The following is a 12500-nucleotide window of genomic DNA, read 5'->3' as shown; positions in this document are numbered from 1 at the left end:
TAATGCTTAATTGGGTCGTCCACTCAACTTGAAATGTACTGTAATTCTGCAAACTGTTAATAAATATTTCAATCAATCAATCAAAAGTTTTTCACCTGCCTACTATGCAACTCAGGCTGCATAATTCACAGGCATGTTCCTGACAGACACACAAGCACGAACGGACAGACGGACAGATGGACGGACAGACAATTATTGACATGGCCTGCGGTAAGGAGACAGTAGAGGACAGAGTGCAACAACATCTCTTCTACATTATAAAGACACATAGTTTTTCTACTTTCCTCAGCTGATGAAAAGTCATCCAACTTTACTGGTGTAAAAGTGTAGGTGAAATGGATTTGTTTTGTACAGCTCAGAACGCATAAGGAAAAGAATAGAGAAACAAGGCAAACTAAGTACTGTACGTACTCTCTCACTGCAGTCCTCTCTCTATATATAAATTGTTTTCATGCTGTGCACACAGCGACCAAGTACTGCATTTAAACTTTTATAGAAGCAGCAGTCATTAATAATAGATGGAGGGATATACGTAGCGAAGCAGCAATACAAAGCACCTCTCATCTTCACCCGCTTTCTTCCCTCTCACTCTCCCCATCTCACTCTGTCTGGTTAAACACTTTCAGCCTGCACTGTCTCAAGGTTGGTCACGTCATCATCATAGCTGGAAATAAAGAAATAAAATGTGAATATTCCCGTCATTTAAAAAGTTATCAAAAAACGTAAAATAATTTAATAAAGCTCATAATCTTCTGAACAAACATCTATTTTTCAGATTTACTGTATAAGCTCATAGTAAGTCTATGCAGCACACCGTGAGCACATAGACATGCTATTTTTGGTATTCGTCGTACGATAATGTATAGGTGCTTCAAACGGCACTATGCAACATTTTTTAATTAATAAAATGTAATGTGGGCCAATCTGTATGGTAGAGTAGGCTATGTTAATACGTATAACGTATACAATTGGGGTGGTTGTATTTGGTCTCTGCATCTATTCTATCTATACAATTAGTCAAAGGTCATGTCTGACCTAGCCACAGGATCAATTTATTCAATTTATCCCCTGAGCAAGCTCAATGGTAAAGCACAAAATTTACAATCATTAAAAAAGCAAACAAAATGCCAGCTGGGTCTGAATTCGTCCAAAATCAACAAGATTGTGCACTTGGTGACAAGTTTTTGATTTTTGGTATCATGGTAGGTATGGTTATAAGGTTTTCAAAAACCATCGCAAACGAGTTGGGAGCGCCCCCTAGTGGCCTGTTTGCAATGAATCTAATATTAAATGGGTCAGTATATGGCTAAAAATCTAAATAATTGATAAAAGAGATTTTCCAATGGATTCTATTAGTATTGGGTGTGCTAAATAACATACTAAAAAATTAGGAAAAAATAACTTCTGGAAAGGCATCATTTTCAAGATGGCGTCCACGATGGCTGCCAGGAGCTTAAAATGCCTATAAACTGGGATTGAATACATAAAAAATCATAACAATTATGCACTTGGTGACAAGTTTTAGATATTTGGCATGATGTTAGGTATGGGCATAATGTTTTCAAAAACCATCGCAAACAAGTTGGGCTCGCCCCCTAGTGGTCTGTTTGCAATGAATCCAATGCTGGCCTATTTAACATTGGATTCATTGCAAACAGACTACTAGGGGCGAGCCCAACTCGTTTGCGATGGTTTTTGAAAACCTCATGCCCATACCTAACACCATGCCAAAAATCTAAAACTTGTCACCAAGTGCATAATTGTTATGATTTTTTATGTATTAAATCCCAGTTTATATGCATTTTAAGCTTACTGAGGCCACCGTGGACGCCATCTTGAAAATGATGCCTTTCCAGAAGTTATTTTCACCCAAAATGTTTATATGTTATTTAGCATACCCAATACTAATATAATCCATTGGAAAATCTATTTTATCAATTATTATTATTATTTTTTTTACATATTAAATCCAAGCTTTATAGGCATTTTGCAGCTATTGTGGATGCAATCTTGAAAATGATGCCTTTCCAGAAGTTATTTTTTCCTACATTTTTAGTATGTTATTTAGCACACCCAATACTAATAGAATCCATTGATTTCTTTTCTTTTATCCATTATTATGGTTTTTAACCATATACTGGCCCATTTAATATTAGATTCATTGCAAACGGACCACTAGGGGGCGAGCCCAACTCGTTTGCGATGGTTTTTGAAAACCTTATGCCCATCCCTAACACCATACCAAAAATCAAGAACTTGTCACCAAGTGCATAATTGTTATGATTTTTTATGTATTAAATCCCAGTTTATAGGCATTTTAAGCTCCCGGCAGCCATCGTGGACGCCATCTTGAAAATGATGCCTTTCCAGAAGTTTTTTCCTAATTTTTTAGTATGTTATTTAGCACACCCAATACTAATAGAATCCATTGGAAAATCTATTTTATCAATTATTTTGATTTATAACCATATACTGACCCATTTAATATTAGATTCATTGCAAACGGACCACTAGGGGGCGCTCCCAACTCGTTTGCGATGGTTTTTGAAAACCTTATAACCATACCTACCACCATACCAAAAATCAAAAACTTGTCACCAAGTGCACGATTTTAACGAATTCAGACCCAGCTATAAGAAGCTTTTACAGAGGTTTTCAAACTTCTTGTGCCCATACTGCCCAAAGCACACAATAAGTCAAAATCCCAAAACACACTTGGACTTGGTCTCATAGCACACCACTGTGCCTCAGCAGCACGCCATGTGGGAACCACTGGCCTATTATTAGGTAGCCTACAGTACTGTATTGGACTGTGGGGAGTACGTGACCCTCAGAGGTTATGACTAATGAAAGACTAAAGCATTTCACCTGAGCTGAACTGTTGTTGCCTTTGTCAGAGACTCTGCGAGCCCATGAACTTGATTGCTGGGGTGGTGTACTTATAAAAACGCAGAGCCAAGCGAGCAGCAGAGGGGTTGTATCTGGTGAGCAGAGCTTGTTACATGTCTGGAGGGTCGGTCTACTCTTCCTGACCAAGACAACTTTACCGTGCGATAAGGGTGAGCTTCAGACTGTAGCCATGTTTTGAAATAGGTTGCTGCCTTCAGGAAGGAGATAGTGTTCCCAAATACAATAAGGTCAGACTTAAAGGGGCATTCCACTCATTTTCAACATTTTACTATTACTAATCACATCTTGATGATGTCATCAAGATGTGATTCACCATGTTAATGACAGCTCTAAGGTATATTAATTACATAGTAAAATGTTGAAAATTAATGGTATTCCCCTTTAAGTCCCTTTGTAAATTTTGAGGCTTAATTTAGAATCTGGCCAGGGGTAGGCAGAGTGTAGACATTGCTCTTGTCTCCATGTTTTTAGGCATGTCATTTATTTTTGCTTTGTTTCTCTGTGCTGTGTCAAATGTGTGTATTACTGTATGTGTTGCATACATGGCTGCTGAGTCGCAAGACAAATTTCAATGAGAGCTGATAACAATGTAATATCGTATCAGCCATATCAAGACTCAAGAAGAATCAAGAATCAAGGGTGTATTTGTCACTTACACTACATGTACAGGTACAAGTGGCACAATGTTGGTGTGACGTGTCCTAAGACTGTGAAACATCATCACACGATTTAACAAATACGTCCTCGGTGATGTGCACCCCAAGGAATGTCGGCCCTCTCCACTAGTGCCCCGTTGATCAGGAAGGGCGTGATAAGACCTCTGCCTTTGTTTACAGAAGTCCACTATATCATCTCCTTGGTCTTACTGACATTCAGGAAGAGACTTTGCCTGGCTCCACTGCATCAGGCTTGCCACCTCCTCCAGATAACCACCACAGCAAACTTTATGAAGGTGTTCAAACCTGTAGTTTTCCTGATCTTCTTCGTCTTTTGGCTAATTCCCCATCGGGGTCGCCTACATCGGTTTCCGTCCTCTTCTGTTCTCTGCCTCTTCCTCGGCCACTCCAGCAACCTGCATGTCCCGTCTCACCGAATCCAGAATCCTCCTCTTGCCTGGCAGCTCCATCTTCAGCATCCTTCTCCCCAATGTACTCCTCATGCCACCTCTGCAGCGTATGCATAAAACAAACACCCCTCGGCCGCTGCTCTCCTGATGTTCCATCTTTTTAGCAGCCTCCTCACGTCCTGCTCGGGGAGGGCGAGTGTGCTTACTCACTGCAGTGGAGGAACACACCGTTTCCCCAATGGCCGCCACGGCCAACCATGCCAAGTGCCATGCTATGGCACTCGCACGTTTAGCCTACAAAGGTGTGTAGAATGCACCAGTGCAGCATCAGCACTCTCGATTGACAGGCGCTTGCCCTTGTCTCTCTTAGCCCACACGTGCCACGCACCTTGTGTTTCACTGTTGGAATTGAGCTCCCACTTTGTCCTTATAGCTGTTCTGCGTCCTCTGTAGCCCGGTGACTGTGCCAAACAGACATCGTTGTAATGTTTTTTGCATTAACAACAAAATGAATGGCAGCAGCAGCAGATGATGACACAGGAATGCCCTTGGACGTCGCAGTGGAGAGGAGAAGCTCCTGCTCTGAAACCAGTGCAGTTCCGCCGGAATTCTTCCATCATCTTACCTAACAACTACAGTTCTACACTGTCAGCGATGCGAGCGAGACTGTCCTGACGTACTGCAAGTGTGCAGCGACGTCGTCCACCCCTCCTATATTCGCTTGCAGAGTCTCTATTTGAACAAGGTTGCGTGCTCCCAAACACTTTTATTGGTTGAGATCTACACAAACTATTTATTGGTTATTTGATTGGTTCAGGCTACGTTGCAACATTGCTCCATATCAGGACAGTTTGTCGCGTGATATCGCCTGTGTGCGCGCGCGCGTGCGTGTGTGTGTGTTGTGGCAATCAGCGTTACATGAAGAGTCATGACAGCGGCATCGTGACAGAAGCATTACATGAAGAGTGACGGAAGCAGCGTAACAGGCTTCCTGCACGTTTTCATAGTAACTGCGACAATAATTCCCCAAATGTTCAAAACTTTTACAAACATGCATTATTATCATTTTTAAATAGCAAAAATTTAAGATGTTCAACGTTGTGGCATCGTGGCACATTGTGAGCTTGTAGTAGATATACTATTTTTGGTATTTGTTGTACGATAAAGTATATAGGGCTGCATACGTTTATGCAGCCTATGCAGAAAACAAACAAATGGCCTAATAAAACAAAAGGTCTAAACAAAACAGGTAGGCCTACATTAGTTGAATTGTTAAGCAAAAATGTACCATACAAAAGCAAAAGAAACTGTATTATTAATATCATATCAATATTAATGACATTAATATCATTCATATTAATATTACTGCTCGTCTGTTGTAGACACGTAGACAGTGAGGACTTTGTTGGCACTCTTTCTCCTTGTTATATTTGGATGAGAAAAGTTTGAATTGAATTGCCAAGGACAGACAGACAGACAGACAGACAGACAGACAGACAGACAGACAGACAGACAGACAGAGTCTTACTGTTGTGTAGATGAATCCCTCTCCATTCATGGCAGCATAGAGTCCAGCCTTCACTCCCTGGATGGCAACAACCCTCAAACCAACTGGAATCAGGTTAAACAGAGCTAGAGAGAGACAGAGAGAGAGAGAGAGAGAGAGATAGAGGGTGGGGGGGGGGGGGTGGAGGGTGGGAGAGAGGGAGAGTGGACAGTTTTAAGCAGCCTTACTTGTATTAGTGTTTTTAAGTCTTTTAATGCCACGACGAAAGTGCCAGCGCTTGACTGGCGACCCGGATCTACTTGGTTTTAGTGTGATGCACGTCCGTTTTTGGCGTCCATTTTATATGCTAAATATTAGCGTCAATGCTAGCAAGCTAAAATGAGGCCATCCTTGCTCTAGACGCCAATGTTCCAATCAGGATCAATGGACAATCAGAAAAGACCTCCGAACATCAGCGTTTTATCAAAACCATGGAGAGCTCCGTAGATTTAGAAATATTCAGCTTTTCAGGCGTCCGCCATACAAGAAGTGAACGGCAGGGTGCAAAACCGGTCTAGGATTGCTGAAGAAGGAATGACCAAGCCAAGCAAAAAAAACCCGATCCTGTTTCATATCAATAATAAAGCTTATATGACGGAGCGTTCCGTCAGAAGCAGTTGGATTTTATATAGCGGAGTATTCCGTCATAAGTGCAATGTGTTAACTTCAGCGCTGTGGTCACGGGAAATTCACAGAAAAGGCCACAAAGAAGACCCTGTGATTTTCCCCCGTGAACCCGGATCTACTAGTCGGCCATTTTCGTGCCACTGTGGGTCCCTAAGGAATGCCACCCGTCCGCCCTCACTCTACGGTGCTTGTTTCCTTTCCGGGTTATTCAGGAAGGTGGGGGCCTTTGTTAGGAGCACATCACCACTCGCATTAGCTCATACCCCTTAGCTAGCATTACAACCAGTGCTTAATTTCAGCCGGAGCTTGGCGGAGCTCAACTCCGGTACCTGTCACTTGAGCTCCCCCACCTGTAGAGGCAGCTCCGGTAGCTGTAGAGGGCGCTCCGCCACCCCAAATGCACATTACAATATACAATACGTCTCTATTATTATTTTAGTTTCATTTTCAAGTCAACTAGGCTTCTTCCTCGTCATAGTTACTTCTATTTCCAGTACGATTCCAAAATAAAACATGGCTTTGAATGATCGCATTGCAACTTTGCAAGTACAAACAAAAAAACACTCTTATTTTGAAATGTGTGCCCGTTTTGAGAGGAAATAGGTGGCTATGGAAGTGAGATTTGACGCCTCACTGTTGACGGTGTCGGATGCGTAAATAAAAACAACTCTCGTCTCGACTTTTGCAATTTGCATCTGTTGTCGTTCGTTGCATATGGAATATGGAACTTTCATACTTTTATGGAGCAATAGATTAACTGCTACTTGGAGTTTAGCCTTGGGGACAGCATGCGTTTTGTTTTCAATACAACATGGACATGGTGAGTTCTGACTGAACAGAACTGACTGCATTGCCAAATCTCGCAAAGACACCCGGCTTTACAACATGGCTCGATCAGAATCGAATATCATAACTCTTGCTTTGGTGGGCCCGAAATTAAAAAAAGACTAGTACAGAATTAAGTTGTCATCGGAGGAGGAGGAGGAGGTGGAGAACAACAACGCATGCAGCCTGCAGGTATTTAGCATTGCGTACTGTTCTGATGATGGGCCACCCTAACTTGTTATACTGTATTTTATACAGTATTTAATATAATGTTGAGCCGCTGTGCCAACTGAACTGCAAATGCCTACTGTAGTTGTGTGTTGTGTGCCGGCGGGCCCCTGTGTAAACTGCTGCTGCAAATGTTGTTATTGATTGACTGATTGGACATTTTATTCAGTTTGTAGAATGGGTACAGTTCAAACGAAAGTAGCCTACAACGTCTATATGCCTACTCTATTGTGTTCTGATGGGTGGGGTGGCCGTTGGTTGTGCTAAAAAAGGCAAAAAAACGGGATAAAAAAAACGAATTTTGCACGTGCACGCACCCGAGCTCCGGCACCTAATAATTTAGAAATTAAGCACTGATTACAACCAGTTACATTTGCTCAGCGATGCGGTACAAAATCACAAATGATTTACGAAAATGAAGGCCTGGCCCTACCTGTGCCCTCATCAAACCCTGTACACTCAAGACACTGCCACCCTTAGATCTCCATATATGGAGCTGACCTGTTCTGACATTCCATATGTTGATTTGACCTCATCAAACCCTGTACACTCAAGACACGCTCCATATATGGCCAGTGCTCCCCCAGGCGTCTTACTGGTATATCCGAGCTTGGTACCTCCAAGCTTAGATATCTAATGGCGTTTCCAATGTTGTCTACATGGTTGTGACGTGAACTACCCTGTGACATTAAAGAAGAGAGAGGAGAAGCGATACTAGCAGAGAAGAAGGATTAGGGATAAGATTGGTGGTGATAATTCTTTCAAGCTGTTCATAATCCCCATCTTTACCAGGAAGGCTCTAACAGAGAGAAGGCGGCAGACGCTCGCGTAAAAAACACTGTTCATAAAGGCTGTAGACGAGCTGTAGGCGTCCAGTGGGAGTTGGCAAAACCTCCTGAGGGCTCCTTCAGAGCACGGTTCTATTCGGTTCTATGACATCAAACTTGTATGCACCGTGTATGTTTGTGATTTCATTTCACGTCTTTCTTTGCACACATCTGGTGATGTCAGCCACAAAACAGACAGACAGACAGACAGACAGACAGACAGACAGACAGACAGACAGACAGACAGACAGACAGACAGACAGACAGACAGACAGACAGACAGACAGATTTCTCCCTCTCTCCTCAGCGTCTTTGTTTACTCTGTGACCACACATGAGGCATCCAGCAATCAGCATCTGTCTCTTTCTAACCCCTTCATACACAACTCTCTCTCTCTCTGTATCTAAAGTTTTGGTCGTGTTGTCAACTTTCTTCAGCCTCTGGTGAGCATTGTGAACGCTGGAGCTACAACTGTGAGTTTGGTTCAATACAGTTCATTGGCAGCCGGAGTGTAGACGTCACCCGGGAGCAGTATGGGTTGGCGCCCCAGACTGTGTCTTCCGTGAGGAGGAGGCCCAACAGTCCACGGTAAGGCCTTTAGGAGGGCCATTCAAGCCGCAAGCGAAGCCTGCAGCACCACAGTTTCCCTGCCGTTTCCCTGCCATTGCGGCTCAATAATCCGCCACTCCTGAATGAAGTGTCTGGTGCTGGGAGTCTGCGCTGCACCTGGTGAGAGCAAGAGAGACGTAGGAGGGGCCCGGACAGGAGTCAACCCACAGTAGAGCCTAGTCCTTCCACACGCCAGACCTCCCAGTCCCGGCAAACTATAGTTCGGGAGCGGCGGACTGTGTGACCCTGTCTTTCCCTAATGGCACTGATCGTGGGTATAGCTACTGGGACGTAAGTCGGGACTTGATCACCCCGGCTGGGTCACCTGAGTGAGGGGTATGATGTTGCGAGACCCGAAACCCCGATAACCTTGGGATACATCACTGAGGATACGTCCCAGGTGCATCCATGCAATGTTTCTTAGTTTATTACCGAGGAATCCTCGGTAATAAACTATAAGAAACATCGCATGGATGCACCTGGGAGGATACGTGCTTATTTTAGACTGGCTTTTCTCTGTTTACACTGTAAGTGTGATTACAAGAATCAGCATCTTTCTCTTTCTAACCCCTTAATACACAACTCTCTCTCTTTCTCTCTCTCTCTCTCTCTCTCTCTCTCTCTTTCTGTCTGTTTCTCATCTCTCCACCCCTCTTCTCCCTGCACCCAGTACAACACACTGGTGATGACCTACAAGGCAATCAAGGGCATGCATGGCAGCCTCGTACCTTCAGGACATGATGCAACCCGACAACCCGACTTCTCGCTCAGTTAAGATTATCTAACACAGCTTTGGAGTCAGGAGGGAGAAGAGTCTAGGACATGTTGTAGGGAATATTTGAACACCTATTCAAATATTGTCTGTTCAAATAGTCCACATGTACTAATCTCTTCTCCCTCCTGGCTCCCAAGCTGTGGAACAAGCTCCTTCTTGAACTGCAGACTCACTCACTCCCCATTTTTCCACTGCAGTCTGAAAACTCACCTCTTCAGACTCCACATCACCCCCTAGTAGCGCTCCTCTGTCCTTGAAGCCCTTCTTGACACCTCTTTGATAGATGCTAATTTAGTAAATTTACTATGCATTTATACACGCTATATACTTGCTTAAAGGGTAATACCACCCATTTTCAACAATTTACTATGTCATTAATATACCTTAGAGTTGAGTGGAAATAATAAAAAAGTCCCCCCATTCTGTGTTGCCTAGAACTGGAGGTCTGAAAAAAAATCAGTAACAATATGAAGTACATCTTTGTGATGTCACTGAAGTGTATAATGTTAATGATTTTTTTTTCAGACCTCCAGTTCTAGGCAACACAGAATGGGGGGGACTTTTTATTATTTCCACACAACAACTGTAAGGTATATTAATGACATAGTAAAATGTTGAAAATGAGTAAATGCACTTACTTTACTTTCCACCACTGGTTGCTTGTTCACATTTAGATTTTTGTTTCTGTCTTCTTATATGCTAGGTTTAATGTTTACCTGGTATAATAGTTTCTTTGAATTGTTCCCTTTGCACTTTACTTACGTAACTATTTACCTTGTTGTTTATCTTGTAAGTCGTTTTGGATAAGAGCGCCTCCTACATGCCTAAATTGTAATTGAATTGCTTAATTATTCCTCTCAATCAACCCCTCTTCTCTCTCTCTCTCTACCCCCCCCCCCCCCCACACACACACACAAAAACACACACACACTGCACACAACACTGATGTTTGCGCACACACACACGCACGCACAAAGCTGCCGATATTTTAGCAGCACGTGACAACCTTGAAATTAAGGTGTCTCTGTGTGCTCATTAAAACGTACATGCATTGGCAGCTATGAGTGTACATGAGAGTACATTTTTTTCACTCAACCTTGAAATTAATAACTGAAATATAAAACCTCCTCAAGTCTCACATTCAAGGATTTGATGTTCCTAAAAAGAGGAAATGTGCTTTCCAATGAGCCAGTGGATCAGTGTCTTGCTCAAGGATACTTTGACAGAACAGCTTTCTGAACAGATTCTGCTGTTGGCACAATCTGTCTTGAGAGATTACTGGAGACAGACTGTTGTTGCTTTGTGGCCTCCGCAATTTTCAAATGATTCCGCCTAATACAGTCTACATCAGAAATAGCAACAGTTAATTGAACGTATCAATAATAAAAACACAATAATTTCATAAAGTAATGGAATAAAGTGTTAAAAAACTTTCAAAAGCTTTTCACAACTCGTCGCATCGAACATGACTCTCTCTGCATCAAATGCAGAGAGACAGTGTAGCGTGTCAGGAAACTATCGCAGGTAAACCAATAACCTAGCATCAGTCTAAACAATAGAATAGACTATCAAAATAATAATCTGTACACTGAAACTATAGGATACAGGCAAACAATGTCTAAATATCATGTTGTCTAAATTACATTTTAACCTTGTGATCAAGCAAAGAACAAGCCGAAGTAACAAAAACTTGAGGTCTAATGGCAGGGTAAGAATACATGGTAATCTAGGTCAGGTGGAGTCTGAAGAGGTGAAGTCTTCCGATTATGGCGGAAAATTGGGAGTGAATCTGCCAGCGAGATCACATAAATAACTCCTACTGGAAACCAAATTAGGAGAAGCCGATTTGTGCTAAGCTTGCTTAGCACAAATCAAAATAAAAAACAATATTTTGGAAAGAGAAAACAAACAGATGACAGCTTCATGCGAGGTGCAATTACAGACTCTCTGCATAGCGTTGGAACATTGTGGAAGAGTTGTCTGGCCGGAGAGACGAGAGTTCTAATGAGTGAACAGAGCACGACGTTCTCGTGACAAAAACATTTCTAAAGTTTTAGTCGTGTTGTCAACTTTCTTCAGACTCTGGTGAGCATTGTGAACTCTACAAATGTGAGTTCGGTTCAGGAAATATACAGTTCATTACTTGATGTCAACCGAGGATACGCACTCATTTTAGACAGGCTTTGTGAGCTTGTAGATCTTTTATTTTGAGCGTGCGACGTACACCACTGTAGGGCAGAGTATAAATTTAGCTTGTCTTTAATAGTTAAAGCCCTCTCCCCTGTGGGGGAAGCTGCAACCACTGGAAAGGTCTGATTGTTCTTTTGTTTTCATGGCACGGCTCTTGCAGGAGTTTAGAGCCCATGCAAGGAGTTGCATTGGTGTGGTTTGGGCTTTAGGGGTTGGTTGTACGGCTGTAGGCTACTGTATACATACAGTAAGCTAAGAGAGACCCTATGATTGTGCCGTTTGTGAAACAAGCTTGTAAATATCTGAAAAACTTTAATTGTACTTTTTGTGGTAAAAGCACTCAAACTTTCTTCTTTCCGGCCTTGATCTCCTTACTACCTCCCCTCCGCCTTCTTTGTTTTCTTGGAAAATTACAGGATGGGAACTATGCACCAAAACGAATTTCACACACTTTTTTTTACTTTTTAAAACTGACAAATTTCATTTAACAAAATAATTTGTCTTTTACTGAAACAGTACATGTATACTTTACATAGTATGACTCAAACCACATAACCCCTTAGTCTATCTGGGTCAGCTAGTAGGTCTTCTCTTCTTTACACTAATTCTCGTAGCTGAAAAACATTTCAATTTTTTGAAAGTATAAAATGATGAAATATTAGTTTTAAGTTCTTGCTTTAAGTTCTTTAAGTTCTATTTAAATAATTTGTCATATCTGTCCTGGGCAAAGGAGGTTCAGTTCCAGTCAATCGGTGACTGGAAGCCTTGGGGTAACGAATGGAATGCGTTGGTTCCAATGTTCAATGCCCAAAACACAATTAAATCGTTCATCACAATTAGTTGTATGACAATTAATTGTCAGCTTAAATGTTGTAATCGTGGCAGCCCTAAGACAGC

General features: G+C 42.2%; 1 protein-coding gene across 3 annotated transcripts in view; it reads right to left on the bottom strand.

Annotated features, from left to right (window-relative positions):
* LOC306932378 (fibroblast growth factor 12-like) overlaps window positions 1-12500 on the bottom strand; it is a gene marked incomplete at its 5' end in the record, with an annotated part of 85743 nt that overhangs the window by 5828 nt on the left and 67415 nt on the right. For all 3 annotated transcript variants that reach the window (XM_079514168.1, XM_079514167.1, XM_079514166.1), the window contains one exon: window positions 5505-5608. In XM_079514168.1, the coding sequence (XP_079370294.1) occupies window positions 5505-5608 (104 nt within the window). The remainder of the gene's footprint in view (window positions 1-5504; window positions 5609-12500) is intronic.

This window comes from Electrona antarctica, assembly GCF_951216825.1.
Source record: "Electrona antarctica genome assembly, chromosome: 11".
In the NCBI taxonomy this organism is placed as follows: Eukaryota; Metazoa; Chordata; class Actinopteri; order Myctophiformes; family Myctophidae; genus Electrona; species Electrona antarctica.
This window is presented reverse-complemented; position numbering and strand designations above follow the sequence as displayed.